Genomic DNA, 16,133 nt, shown 5'->3' with positions numbered 1-16,133 from the left:
TCGTTTGTTTAGCATGGATGTAAGATTACAGTGTTCGATTGGAAGAATATAAGATTACTTGGATGAATAATTTACTAAATTATCCAATTGCGACAACAATGGAATCGTGCAAACAGTCTAAAGAGGCCTATACCCCTATTCAAGGTAACTGAAATGCCTGATAGGGTCATTGATTTCCTCGTCTGGAGGACTGACACTGGCTCGCAGGCTTTACTTGCTTGCAGGAACTTCAGATATCTCTTTTGCCTTAAAGAATCCAATTGCATCTCAAACCCTAGGGAAGGCAACTGACTCAGAGGAGGGGTTGACAGATATATATAACCCACATGGCACTCGTACTAACAATATGATGTTACCCTCTGGGGCAGAGACTAGACACAACTTACCCATGGAGACTAGGCAAGACTAGCAAGGAACTGGTCGGGATCAACAGCAAGGGCAACTACTATGATATGTGTTTTTTTTCCAATAAGTTAAACTTTGATATTAAATTATAAATATTTGAATGAAAATTTATAAAAAATTATATTAATTTTTACAATATCTAAGTTTCGAGAAAAAAATATTTAACATATAATTAATATAAATAATATATTAAATTTATATTTTAAAATAATTTTAATAAGTATCATATTTATTTATATAAAATATAATATAATATGAAAACATAATGTTGTGGTCTCAAGTGGTTAAAGATATTTTTTTATGTATAAAAATAATTTTTAATACTTAAAATTATATAATATTTTAAATAATTTTTTTACCATAATATTATTTTTAACCTCATAAAATTATAAATGATTAATATACTAAATATTAAAATATAAAATAATTTTAACTACTTAAATTTATTAATATTTTACTAAATTAAACTCTTTGTGTGGTACTGTAACGCCAAAAAAATTTGAGTCAATGTCATTAGTTTGACCCGAGTAGGGATGGCAAAAAAACCCGAACCTGACGGGGAAATCGAAAATTGAATTAAACGGAGACGGGGAAAAACCGTTTATGTTAAACGGGGACGGGGAAAATCGTTTATGCTAAACGGGGACGGGTTTGGTAATCCCCGCCCCGATTACTCGGCCTGATACCCGACCCGATAAATATTAAAAATAATTATTTATATATATATATATATATATATTAATAAATTTAAATTAAATTAAAAAATATATATAATATTTATATATTTAATTTAAATATATATACCCGACCCGATACCCGACCTGATACATGTTTAAATAACCGTTTATGCTAAACGAGGATACTCGTTTCCCCGCGCTTTTCCCCGATTACCCGATGGGGATCCCCGATTAAATCCTCGCGGTTTTTTAAGCGGGGACGGGTAGAGATTTTTTAAACAGAGACGGGGACGGGAGGACCAATACCCGGCCCGAAACCGGCCCGTTGCCATCCCTAGACCCGAGTGGGTCTTGGAGTAGTTATGAAAATATTAGAGATCACTGGGTTAAATTTGGGCTTGATTTGGTTGGGATATAGCTCAAATAGTTATAAAAAAGACAATTTTGAATTGAGTTCAAAAGAGGAGGGACTAAGGAAGTAATCAACCCTTAAATTGTTTTCAAATGATGATTTCCCTTTAATGACTTGATGTCAACGAGCTGAAGAAGGGGAGACAAAGCTGCACCATTCTTCTCATTTTTTTCCACTCTTTTATCTTCTACTCCTCTTCATCTTTCTCTTTTCTCCAAAGCTTTGAAACATCAAAGGTAACAACTTTGTTAGCTATCATTACTAGTTCGAATTTGCAAAGGTAAATAGTGTAATATTCATCTCTAGAGCTTCAATCCAAGCTCTCTTTCTCCATAGTTGGCCATGGTGGCCATAGGTGAGGGTTTAAAAGGGTTTTAGAAATCCCAGTTAATCTAGTCCATTTATTATGGATTTTAGCTTGTAGGAGGCTTCCCTAACTTCCTTTCAAGTCATTTCATGAGTTAGTACACTACAACAAAACATATTTTTAGCAGTCTTTTTTTAGTCTTATAGCTGCATTTTTAAGCGTCGATAAAAACTTTTCTGACACTAGGAAAAACGCCGCAAAAAGCACCGATAAAGCAAACACCACAACAGTTAGCAGTGTTTATGAACCAAAAATGCTGCAAAAAGCACTGGTAAAGCAAATGTCACAATAGTTAGCGGCGTTTATGAACCAAAAATACTGCAAAACGTCAAGATTTATAACGGCGTTTTAGAAGCAAAAGTTGCAAAAGGCCATGCTCTGTAGTGGCATTTTGGAAACAAACGCCAATATATGTTATGATATATATAGCGACGTTTGTGATAAAAAAATCGCAAATTTGTACGCCATTAGTGGCGTTTTCTTCACAAAACGTCACAAAGATTGTGGTTCTACTGGCATTTGTTTACAAACGTGGCTATGATTAATTGATTTTGCATATATTATTTTCTACTCTATATTACCTAATTTTAATATCATGTAGTATTTTCTTATTAAAAACAAGATTAAAATTTAGTTACGACACAAATTATGTAGAAAAATACTTAACAACAAAATAAATTAAAGTTTATAAGATCCAAGTCGATAAACGTCTGAATTCTAGAACAAATAATCATATATATGTATTGAAGACTTGAGGCATTATCAGGCTACTTACGACCACAGATCATCGCCTACAAGCATCATACCCCCTTCATCATCAGTGTAGACAATCTCCCACAAAAAATAGCCCATTAACTATATGAGAATAAGTTGATCTATGTTACTGGTTGAAAAGGATTAAACTTTTCGCAATTAATAATTGGCACCACATACTTCCCCACGCTTCTGCTTTGATTTTCTTGTCCTTAAACGTAAGAGCTGCAACATCATTCCAACACTTAATGAAACTAACATATAAAATGCTAAAAAAAACTAGTTCTATGTAAACTAACATAAGGAGTCTATTCTTCAAGAAGAGTTTCTGTTTCAATCTAGACAAAAGGAAACTAACATATAAAATGCTATGTTCATTCACAGCAAGTCACAATTGCCTTGAGCATCATATTTGAAGAGTTTCGAACTTTCCATTACCGACGACGCGTTAAATGAAAGTAAGTCAACATAGAGTCGTGGATGATCTAAACTCAAGAAACTGCTTGTACACCGAACATATCAGATAAAGAACTACACAATGACATTATTCCAAGTTTAAACTTGGATTTAACATTGTTCCAATCACGAACAAAAGGATTCCAAGGACTAGTAGTATTCTACTTATAGGAGGTGAAAAAAATGAAACATCGATGCCACAAACGGCAATCCCAAATAGAAGACCACAAGTAACCGAGGACTTGATATATTCCATTGGCAATTTGATAGAATATCAAACAACATTCCTATATTTCTTTTCTCATGTAGCATAGCGTTTTACTGGTATTAAAATCCAAAAGTTGAGACTTACACTAGCCATATCCCAATAACCAAATGAGCCGGGGTAAGGTTTAAGTTGATTCACCTCAAATAGCTAAGAACTCTAAATGGTCATAACATTTCAAAATCCTTTCCAACATATAATAAAGTTAAACAACTAACCTTAGATAAAGGAATATAAACACATAATCAGTGCTCATCCATATGAACAATAATATATCAATCTCAAAACCTCTATTTAATTTGAAACCTTCCAAGCCATTGTTAAAGGTATATTTATATCACAAACGATGTAATTAATAGGTGGAAACAAAAGAACGACAATTCAAGAAACAAAAAATGTCCACAAATATATTTTAGTAAACCACAGAGCCTACAATACAAACCTCATCCTTCTGTTGTAACTTTGCTTTTCCTTCAACCTCGATCCGTTTAATTTCAGCAGCTCCCTCATGAGTAACTCTGTCGATACATCAAATTCCTCATTTGCAACCTTTGTCCCACTGTTCACGGCCACTTCTAGAGCAACAACCTATCCAAAGAACCCATAAAAGATAGAGATAATTCAATTTAAGCCTTGATGTAGTATAATGCCTCCCCGTCCGTTACTCCATACTAACGAAAACAACATGCAGAGAAACTCATTCTTTCAGAAAGCTTGTTGACTTTACTGATTCTAGCAACCACCTCAAAGGCCTTCTACATTTCTTCACTTTTTTTCACTTCTTCAACCTTATTATCATTGTTTGTTGGATTACCAAGTGTCGTAACCATTTTTCGGTGAGGACAATCGTTTAATTGTTTTAAAAATAGTTACGATTTTTAATTTTGGAAAATGGTGATTTTGAATTAAATTGGATATAATTGAAAAGAGTCGCCATCAACCTTTGGGTTAGGTAGATCAAATACCTAAAAGTGTCTTTTAAAAAAATCATTTTAAGAAAAATCATTTTTTAAGACAAAAACTGGTCTTTGTTTACCAAAGATTTTATTAAAATAGGTTCGGGAGTCGGTTACGTATGGGGAAGGATTAACACCCCACAGCGCTCAAAATTGGTACTGTGTCACTTATATGTTGTCGTAAATGGTAGAAATAATGAATCAAATATAAAGTTAAATTATGATCCATTTATTGAATAATTTAATTTGCTTCGCATTAATAACTTAAAGTAAGAAATAAAATAAAATAAGTATTTAATCTTATAAGAACCAAAATAATTAGAACAAAAACTTAAAGGGTTAATAAACCAAAATTAAAAATTACAAACATTAAATAACATAAGTACTAAAATGAAAATAATCCAAAAATAAAATTTAGAACTAAAGTGCAACAAATCAAAAACTTGAAGGCTAAATCACAATTAAACCAAATTAAAACAAGGACTAAAATGATATATTTACAAACATCATAGCCAAATTTGAATAATATAAAAAATACACAAATATATTAAATCAATGATTAATATGTAATATTTATAAATATTATGCACGAAGTCAAATATTAACATAACATGTAATAATGTCGAGTTATGCACAAAGATAACATACAAGATTAATTAAAAGATACCCTGTACCTAATTTATATATTAAAATGAATAAAACTATATATGTAATTTATAAACAATCAAAAACTAATAATAATTAAATATTGTTAAGAAAATATACATACACATTCTAATAAAACATACAAAAGAAATAAACATTAAATATATACATGCGTATATAAAATATAATATATACATATTTCCAATAAAATGTATAAAATACATTACCATATACAAATTATAAAACATTAATATATATATATATATATAAATATTCAAATATGCATATATATGTAAAAAAACACCAATGATAATATGGAAACCTTAAACAATATTACAAATAAAATTATTTACACATACGTGGTGATTAAGAAGGCTAAAGGATGTTAATAATAACTTGTAATTATAAACTACAAAATCAACATCAAATCAAGATAATAATTAAATATCAAACAATATATATACTAACAATGAAAATACCTCACATAACAATATTATAGATTTAAATAAAATACACACCATAATTATAAAATGATCAAAATCAATTAATATAAAAAACTAAAATGAATTAAAAAAACGTATAATACTAAAACATGAATAAATTAATGTAAGATAGTTAAATCTCAAATATAAGCATAATTATTCATATAAGTAAGTACGAAATTAAAATTTTCAATAACTAATAGACTTGAAATGAAAATAATGAAAACTTCATTAATGACCAAATTAAAATAATACAAACCAAGAGGGTATGCTTCACTAATATTCCATATATGAAGCATTAAATTTTTGCTTGGTATTTTAACCAAGAAACCTGCGTGCGTGAGAACCAGAACCCCCTCCCTTCTTTTTTCTTTCACGTATATCTCTGTCTCTCCCTCTTTGTGACTTTCTGCCTGCCTTCCAAACAAGGATTGATTGGAGTTTTTATAGCCCCAATTCTCACATGCTTTTACATAAAATAATACAATTTGTTGGGTGTTTGATGCATCAGAATGCATTTATCCATTTAGTGCCAGGAAACAAAGGATAGTGGTAATTTAGGTATGGTGGAGTAAGATATAATGAAAATGGTGCTTGGTCGAGTCATGAAATACGTGAATGGTGGAGTGGGTGGAGTATGGATAGTGGAGCATAGTAAAAAAATGATGCTGACACCAAGCATAGTAGAAAGATTATAGTTCATAACAGAAAATTATATCTTCCTTTACCAATTTGAAAACAACCCTCAAACATTCAAAAAGATCATAAAAGAAAACGATAACTATTTTTTAAGTTCACACAAAACTAAAAACTATTTATAAACATAATAAAAGAAATAATTATCCACAACACAAAAGCTACAATTAAATCCCGCAGGAACAATTAACACGCCAATGCATCATGAAACGAATGAACTAATTATCCCAAAATCCCATTTCAGATAAAAAAAAACAGACAAAGTTCATCAAATTTTACAAATAAATATAGAAATGAGAGATGGAAAGAAGAAGATATCTTACTTGAATAGTTCATGGTGAAAAATATGGTTTAGGGTTTTTATTTTGCTTCTGTTTGTGAAGTGAGAAATCAATGATGGAGAAATCTCCAGCGATGCTTGATGCGACTACTGTTGCAAACTCCATTGATGGCTATAGTGCTTTGAGAGAGAATAGTTTTAGAAAATGAGAGGAATGAAGAACCCGATTTAATGAAGTTACTCTACTAGAAGATGGAGGAAGAAAATGTTGAAAAGAAAAACTAGGGATTGCACACAGGATATATGAATCCTGCCAACGCCACTAATTATATATCTATAGCGACGTTTGTTACAAAAATATCACTAATGTACGTGTCTATAGTAACGTGTTTCCAAAAACAACTGTGATATTGTGTGACTCATGTCTTATCTAAGGTACCTTAGGTAAGCTATAGAGCTGTGATTCTTAGATGATGTGTGACCTTGCCCTACACCATGATGTATACCTATGTACAAAACAAGCTTACTTATTACTATTGTATTTTAAATTCTAAACAAGCTTTAGGGAGATCGATGGAATATGACATTAGGGATGCCAATTACTCTATTGTATTTTAAATGTTATCTTTATTATTAGAGTAAACTACATATTTAATACTTAAACTATTACTTTTGTTATATTTTAGTACCTAATATTTTTTTAAATCATATCTAATGTTTATTTTAGGTTTCATTTTGGTATCATATCGTTATAAACTTAATAGAATTGTTGTACGTGACATTTTTTTTATAGATAAATTACATCATTTATCACTTAACTATCTTCTTACACCTATTCCGACCATCCACCGTCACCAGTGTCACCCCTTTCTTTTTTTTATTTTAATCATATGCTAATAAAATAATAATTAAAATATGACACATAATATAGAATGTCAATAATATAAATTAGAACAATCAAAGTGGGAGTAATTTGAAAGTTAATGATTAAATTTAAAAAATAAACTTTGGTGACTATAATAGGAGTGAGAAGATAGTTGAATGATGAATAATGTAATTAACCCATAAAAATGTCACGTATATCAGTCCTGTTAAATTTTTAACGACGGGGTACTAAAATGAAACATAAACTAAATGTTAGATATAATTTTGAAAAAAATAAAGTTTAGGTGACAAAATGGAACAAAAGTAATAGTATAGATACTAAAGTAATAGTTTACCCATCATTATAGTGCGCATGAAAAACTGATTTTTTTTACTCGACTCGAAATGACTTCGCGTTGTAATTTCATAAACTCGACTCGACTTGAAAAAAATTTCAAGTTCAAATCGAGTTGTAAAATACAACTCGAATAACTCAGATATTTTAGTAATTAGTGGATGAATTTTTAAGTTTGAGTTGAGCCTCTCAATTCTGTATGATATATGTATATCACATATAAAAGAAATATATATGTATTGTATATGATCATACAAAACCATTTAAATTGAATTCAAATAATATCATAATATTATAAAAAATTGATAATTAAATTTGAGCATAAATTCGAAAATTTGACTCGAATTTTATAAAATCGACTCGACTAAAAAAAATTCAATTCAACTCCGAGTTGTAAAATTGGACTCGTCAACTCGAATAACTCGACTCGATCGAACGCTCACCCCTACCACGCTATATGCTCAACTGGATTTAACTCGACTAATATTACATGTATATATATATTTTTGGCTTATATAACAAATAAGTATTTTGAAGTATGTTATCTTTTTTATTTAAGTACTTAAAGCATTTTTTTTATTAAAATAAGTATCTAAAGTTATCTTTTTAGTCAAAATAACTACCTAACGTATTTTTTGGTCAAAATAGGTACATAAAGTATTCATTTTTTTATCTAAGTGCCTAAAATTTTCTTTAATTAATGTTACATGTTAATTTTTAAAGAACCTAGATTAAAAAGTTTGAATAGTTTGGGTACTTATTTTGACATAAAATACTTCAGATACCTATTTTGACCAAAAACATAACTTAGGTACTTAAATAAAAAGTGGGTATACTTTAGGTACTTATTTGTGATATAAGACATATTTTTTTAATAATTTGGGATGATTATATAATAGTATATGTTCAAAATTTTTTTAATTAATTGGTAATACACACCCTGCAAAAGTAGATACTCGAACCTAAAACTTCTAAGAAGAACAACATTTTTTTTAACTATTAGTACCACTCGAGGAGTTTTCGCTTTTAGTATATTAAGATTGATATTTATGTTCACTATTCATTGATAATCCCTTATTACTACCCAAAAACTACAATTGATTTATATAAAGCATTAATTAACGGAAATTACTTCTTCAAAACATTCATCCCCATAGGGTGTTGAAAATCCACATAATAAATGACACAACCGGAAGTCAAAAGCAGCAATGACTGACCAATTAAAGCACATTGATGTGTACGTTTTACGAGTTTTAGCCAGCATTATCGATTTGTATAAATGTCGAAGCCATAACATTCAATGCACTAGACACTGCAAGAAGAACAAGAACTTTCATTATTTGTTTCAATTGTAGTGCTATTTTCTGAAAGAATATGGCAACTAGGTTCATGATAACGCCTGCAAGATAACATAGAAATTTCGTTTTATTTTTTATATTTATTCGGATAATGTTTTGTCTTTCACGTCCAGTTCAAGAATGGGAGACAATGTCAGAAGAAGAAAACCTGAAGATGGAAAGAGAACTCGATGTTATCAACAAACCTCCCATCAAGGAATTAAAAAAAAAATCATGTGTATTACAATGAATTTTTCATTTTTTTAGCTAGAAAAATTTTACTATTATTTGGAGAAGACAGTCATACAACACGACGACTCTTAATATTCAAGTATGTAGAAAATATCACGTCGTTTGACCATCTTTTTAAAAGAACATGTTGTCCGAACGTCTTCTTCGATGCACTGTAAACAATTTTTTACTTGAGAAATAAATTCCGCATGCTACTATTTAGATTTTCTTGTTACACTTCAATAATTGACTGATTTTGCCATGAGTTGTTTTTTCATGTGAACAGACTGATTATGGGGATATCTTGGATTGCATTAACATTCACAAACAACATGCTTTCGATAATCCTTTGCTCAAGGATCACAAAGTGTAGGTCACAATCTTTTCCCCCTTTTTTTTCTTGCAGCAACACCTTCAAATAATAATCTATTTGCATGCTTTTTCTCAAATATGATTTTTGAATGCAGATGAGACCAAAAAATATTCCAAAGTCGATGATGGAAGGCGAATCTCCAAGGTTATTGCCCGAGCACATAAAATGCCCACCAGGAACAGTGCTCATCAAAAGGACAACAAAAGATCTAATCATGGCCAACAAATTAGAAGCTTTAGGATTGAATTATCCATCAACTTCCCATCTCCATCAAGCTCCAGCCAAAAGTGGACATGCAGTAAGCAAATAAAATTCTTGTTTTATACATATAGCTTTCCAAGTTATATATGGTTTTGCTTGGATCCTTTTGTCGGCACAGATTGCTACTCTTCACTACTACAGGCACAACTTTGGAGCAAGAACAATCATGAACGTGTGGCGCCCAAAAACTTTATCTGATCAAGCTAGCTTGGCTAGCCTCTGGATTTCAAATGGCCCTTTAAATAATCTCAAGTTATTCAAGCTGGTTGGGGAGTAAGTAACTGTTTCTTATTCTTTATACTGTACACAGATATTTAAATTGCGGATTCAGTCAAGTTTTTAGTTTGCGGACATTACAGACACTATTGCTGTTATTATGGGTATCAAGATCAGACAATAATGGTTTCGAACGACACCATTACCGTTATATAGCTGTCACTATTCTGATAACAGTGACTATTTAAATCCTTGATTGTACATAAAACATGTCGTTCGTAAGGTTCCTATATTACTCTTAAGTAACACATATCAGACTTGATTTTTTCTGAATTTATTTTCCCAGGTTGATCCACTGCTTTTTTGGAGCAACTACACCAGGCTATATGCCCGATGGACTGTACGTTTTTTTTAAACCAAATTTTCCCTTAAGATCTAAGATAATTCGAACCAGACCAGTAATATTCATAATGTTCTTTCTTTTGATTTTTGTCCAACAGTTGGATAATTATAAAGCTACAGGCTGCTTTAATTATCTCTGTCCAGGATTTGTACAAGTTCACCGTGAAAAGTCTTGGTCTTGTTATAAACCATATTTATGTTTACAATGGTAAAGAAATATGTCTCGAGATCGCCTCTTCTTCTTCTTCTTCTTCTTCTTCTTCTCCTCCTCCTCCTCCTCCTCCTCCTCCTCCTCCTCTCCTCCTCCTCCTCCTCCTCCTCCTTCTTCTTCTTCTGCTTGAAATTTGAGATAGGGAAAATTATCCGTCTATTGCCTAAATTATTACTTTTGGTTTGTTTTGGTACCCAAATGTTATTTTATTTTCAAAAACATACCTAACATTTAATTTAAGTTTCATATCGGTATCCGCCATCAAAACTTAACAACTTCTTCTTCTTCTTCTTTTGCTTGAAATTTGAGATAGGGAAAATTATCCGTCTATTGCCTAAATTATTACTTTTGGTTTGTTTTGGTACCCAAATGTTATTTTATTTTCAAAAACATACCTAACATTTAATTTAAGCTTCATATCGGTATCCGCCATCAAAACTTAACAACGATGTTGACGTGTTACTATAAGATAGTGTCACATCATTATTGAAGAAATTTAAAAATATCATGTCAGAAGTTATGTTATTCTTTTAACGGTGGGATACCAAACGGAAACCAAGGCTAAATGTAAGACATGATTTTGAAAAAAAATAAAGTTTGGATATCAAAATAGAATAAAAGTAATAGTTTAGATACTAAACGTGTAGTTTACCTTAATTTTAAACTGTGAGAAAATCTTTATCAACAAAAGGCTTTGATTGCAAGATGGAGAATGGTGGCTCAAGTTGTTTAACCAGTTCACTGGTTATTGGCCGCAAAAACTGTTCTTTTACCTGTATGGTGGTGCCGATAACGTTATCTGGGGAGCTCAAGTTATCAGCCCCACAAACAAGCCTAGTCCTTCAATGGGGAGTGGCCATTTCCCTAAATACGGCCTCAAAACAAATCTGCCCACTTCAAGCAGACGCAAATATGGGACAACGTACACTTGATTTATTCACGTTCAGACCGCCTCCGGTTAGTTTCATCTCTTCCTGCTTGTTACGAGGCTGTGGTGAGCCACGGTGCTGCTCCTAATTCGATTGATCTTTATTATGGTGGTCCTGGTCAATGTAAAATTTAATTAAAAATGTAGCTGAAGAGTAAAATGCATGTTGTGTTAAAAATAAGTTATGAGTTGTTTGTTTCATAGTTGAATCTTGAAATCTTCATTTTCAGAGAAATGAAGTGTTGAAACAATCATGTTAGTTCTAGAATTAATGAATGTGTTAGTTTTACATATCTATGGTCGTGAGAAAGTTTATTTGTAATATCTTAGAAATTAGAATAACCTAAAAGGAGTAGGTGAGAGTGATTATCTCTTAAAAATTTAAAATTATCATACTTTAGATTTTTTTTATATTTTCTATTTAAATTCATTTTAATTCTCTTAAAATTTTATAAATTCAAATTCACACCTCTTACCATAAAATTATGCGCCCGATCCTAGTAGAAATTTTACATATTTTGCACTCAACAGCATCAAATTCCAAGTAATGGGCTAAATGGTCATAATTATGGTTTTATTAATTTTTTTTTACGGGAGCAACTTTGCACGTGTGATAATATCCTTGAAAGACGCTTTTTACAGGAACCTATTTTATATACATAACAATATTCCTAAAAAGCGTTTGCTTCAATACATTCAAAAGGCTTTTCCCCTTCGCTTTCGAAAAAGCGTACCTAAACGATAATATATAGTTTTAACCAGGGTAGTTATTAGGGATATAAATTCGGTTAATCGTTTAAGTTCCAGTCAGATTCTATCAGGTCGGATAAAATTGGATACATATCAAGTCAGGTAAATTTGATTCTTCAATTTGGATCAAGTCGGGTTCAGGTCGGGTTACTTTCAGTTTAAATCGATGTCAGTTCAGATCAAAACAGTTCAGGCCTAGAGTAGATAAAGACCATTTTAATTTAGGTTCAGATTGACTTCAGGCGGATCTCGTTCAGATCAGGTGACATCATTAGCAGATAAAATTCAGGTCGGATCTTTATCAGATACGAATTGAATTCAAATCGGGTCAATTTTTATTTTTGTATTAATTATTTTCGTCTTTCGAGAAAGTCGAATTGCAATTTGTAATTGTATCTGATTTAGAGTAAATTACTAAAAATAAAAATAAGCGTGAATCAATTTTATAAAAAAATATAAAATTAAGGACTAAATTGAACAAATATAAAATTACAAGTAAAAATTTAAATAAATTAAACAACACGTATTGATGAGAGACCAAATCGAAATAATTTTAAAATGTGAGGTTGAAATTAATATAAAAAGTACTAAATTATACCTATTTAAAAAGTTATGGGCCAATTAAAAAATATAAATAAGTAATAAGTATGGGTTAATTTCAGATGCAAATATAATTTTAAGGACTAAATTGAATAAATATGAAATTACAAAAAAAATTTAAATAATTTAAACAACACAAAGGATCAAATCAGAATAATTGTAAAATGTGAAGAAAATATGTAAAATGGACTAAATTGCATTCATTTCAAAAGTTGAAAAAAATGTAAACAAATTATATATATATATATATATATATATATGAATATATATTTATATACTATATATGAACTATATATATTTTGTATAAAATATAGTTTATATATAAAGTATATATATTATATATATAAACTATATAGTTTATATTTTTATTATTATATACTATATATAAACAATATATATATATATATATATATATATTAAACTATATATACCATGTATAAACTATAAAGTTTATATATGAACTATATAAACTATAGTTTATTAATAAATTATATAGTTTATATATAAATTATACAATATATATTTATATATTAGGTATAATTATAAATTATTTATACTATGTATAAATTATAGTTTAAATATAAAGTATATAAGTATACATATAAACTATAAATTATATATATAAGTATATATATACATATATAATAATATAATAATAAAGTATATATATATATATAAAGTATAATTATAAAGACTAAAATATAAATATATACATATAAAGTATAAGTATGTATGTATGTATGTATGTATATAAACTATAAAGTAATATATATATATATATATATATATATATATATATATAAATAAATAAAAAGTTTTAGTATAAAGTATATATACATATATAAATAAATAATAAGTATATTATATATGTATAAAGTATAATTATAAAGACTAAAGTATATAAGTATATAATATAAAGTATCTAAGTATATAAAGTATATATACATATAAATATATATATAATATAGACTATATATATAAACTATATAGTTTATATTTATATTATTATATACTATATATAAACTATATGTATATAATATGTATAAACTATATAAACCATGTATAAACTATATAGTTTATTAATATACATTATATAGTTTATATGTAAATTATATGAATTATATTTAAATAGATACATCTTATATTTATATATTATGTATAATTATAAATTATATAGTTTAAATATAAAGTATATAAGTATATATATATATAATATAAAGTATAAGTATATTATATATAATATAAAAGTATAAGTATATTATATATAAGTATAATTATAAAGAAGAAAGTATATAAGAATATAAAGTATAAGTATATATATATATAAACTATAAAGTAAAAGTATATATATAAACAATAAAGTATCTATATATATATATATATATATATATATATATATATATGTAACATAATTATAAAGACTAAAAGTATACAAGCATATAATATAAAGTATAAAAATATATAATATAAAATTTATAAGTATTAAATATAAAGTATATACGTATATATAATATAAAGTATATAAATATTAAATAAAAGTATATAAATATAATTATAAAGACTAAAGTATATAAGTATATAATATAAAGTATATAAGTATAAAGTATAAGTATATATAAGTATATAAGTATATATATATATATATATATTTATATACTATATATATATATATATTATACTTATATACTTTATATTATATACTTATATACTTTATATATATATTATAATTGTTTTAATTTCTCCAACTTTGAAATTAATGCAATTCAGTCAATTTTATAATTTTTCCTCACGTTTTACAATTTTTTTATTTGATCCTTTTATGTTGTTTATTGTATTTAAACTTTAATTCATAATTACATATTTGTTCAATTTAGTCCTTCAAATTATATTTGTATCTCAAATTGACCCATACTTATTTATATTTTTGTAATTTAATTAAAACCCTATAAAATGTAAATCACATAATAATTTTTTTTCAAATTATATTCACCAACTTTTTAAATGTATGTAATTTAGTCCATTTTTATATTAATATCAACTTCACATTTTATAATTAATTAAATTTCATCCCTCATCAATGTGTGTTGCTTAATTTATTCAATTTTTTATTTACAATTTCATGTTTGTTCAAATTAGTACTTTATATACATATATAAACTATAAAGCATAAGTATATATGTATATGTATATGTATATGTATATGTATATATATATATATAAAGTAATTATATATACACATATATATATATATATATATATATATATATATATATATATAATTGTTTTAATTTCCCCCAACTTTTGAAATTAATGCAATTCAGTCCATTTTACAAATTTTCCTCACATTTTTCATTTTTTATTTGATCCTTTTATGTTGTTTATTGTATTTAAATTTAAATTTGTAATTTTATATTTGTTCAATTTAGTCCTTAAAATTATATTTGTATATGAAATTGACCCACACTTATTTATATTTTTGTAATTTACATAAACAAACCCTATAAAATGTAAATCGCATAATATATTTCTTTTCAAATTATATTAACCAACTTTTTAAATGCATGCAATTTAGTCCATTTTTATATTAATATCAGCTTCATATTATATAATTAATTCAATTTCATCCCTCTTCAATGCATGCTACTTAATTTATTCAATTTTTTATTTCTAATTTCATGTTTGTTCAATTTGGTACTTTATATACATGTATGTATATGTATATGTATATGTATATTATGTATATGTATGTATATGATGTATATGTATATGTATATGTATATGTATATGTATATGGTATGTATATGTATAGTATATGTATATGTATATATGTATATGTATATGTATATGTATATGTATATGTATGTATATTTATATGTATATGTATATGTATATATGTATATGTATATGTATATGTATATGTATATGTATATGTATATGTGTATATATATGTATATGTATATGTATATGTATATGTATATGTATATGTATATGTATATGTATATGTATATGTATATGTATATGTATATGTATATGTATATGTATATGTATATGTATATGTATATGTATATGTATGTATATGTATGTATATGGTATATATGTATATGTATGTAATGTATATATATATGTATAAAGTATAATATACATTATATATACATTCATTATACATATTATATATATATATATATATATATATATATATTGTTTTAATTTC

The 16,133-nt window shown here is 27.5% G+C and overlaps 1 protein-coding gene and 1 long non-coding RNA gene across 3 annotated transcripts; one reads left to right on the top strand and one right to left on the bottom strand.

Annotated features, from left to right (window-relative positions):
- Nucleotides 1-2,540: 2,540 nt before the first annotated feature.
- Nucleotides 2,541-5,848, bottom strand: LOC120139804. 2 transcript variants are annotated; one of them, XR_005517673.1, is made up of 3 exons: nucleotides 5,750-5,848; nucleotides 3,778-3,923; nucleotides 2,541-2,839 (listed from the first exon to the last, which is right to left on the bottom strand). It is a non-coding gene; the product is annotated as an uncharacterized LOC120139804 (long non-coding RNA). The 2 variants fall into 2 exon arrangements; XR_005517671.1 differs by having other exon boundaries at nucleotides 5,678-5,764.
- A 3,478-nt stretch (nucleotides 5,849-9,326) lies between these two features.
- On the top strand, nucleotides 9,327-11,810 carry LOC120141131. The gene is made up of 8 exons (XM_039156064.1): nucleotides 9,327-9,356; nucleotides 9,468-9,548; nucleotides 9,649-9,852; nucleotides 9,934-10,088; nucleotides 10,378-10,431; nucleotides 10,532-10,641; nucleotides 11,592-11,690; nucleotides 11,803-11,810. Exons 1-8 carry the CDS (start codon nucleotides 9,327-9,329, stop codon nucleotides 11,808-11,810), a joined length of 741 nt encoding a protein of 246 aa, XP_039011995.1.
- Nucleotides 11,811-16,133: the final 4,323 nt, after the last annotated feature.

The sequence above is a fragment of the Hibiscus syriacus genome, unplaced genomic scaffold (assembly GCF_006381635.1).
Source record: "Hibiscus syriacus cultivar Baekdansim isolate YM2019G1 unplaced genomic scaffold, ASM638163v2 tig00002237_pilon, whole genome shotgun sequence".
Taxonomy (NCBI): domain Eukaryota; kingdom Viridiplantae; phylum Streptophyta; class Magnoliopsida; order Malvales; family Malvaceae; genus Hibiscus; species Hibiscus syriacus.
Note: the sequence above shows the minus strand (reverse complement) of the source record. Positions and strands in the feature narration are given on the sequence as shown.

Excerpts from the sequence above, each read along its gene's own strand:
- LOC120141131 (XM_039156064.1), top strand. The coding sequence starts at position 9,327 with ATGTTGTCCGAACGTCTTCTTCGATGCACT. Across the intron at positions 9,357-9,467 it reads AACGTCTTCTTCGATGCACT|ACTGATTATGGGGATATCTT; the intron begins GTAAACAATTTT and ends TCATGTGAACAG. Across the intron at positions 9,549-9,648 it reads CTTTGCTCAAGGATCACAAA|ATGAGACCAAAAAATATTCC; the intron begins GTGTAGGTCACA and ends TTTTGAATGCAG.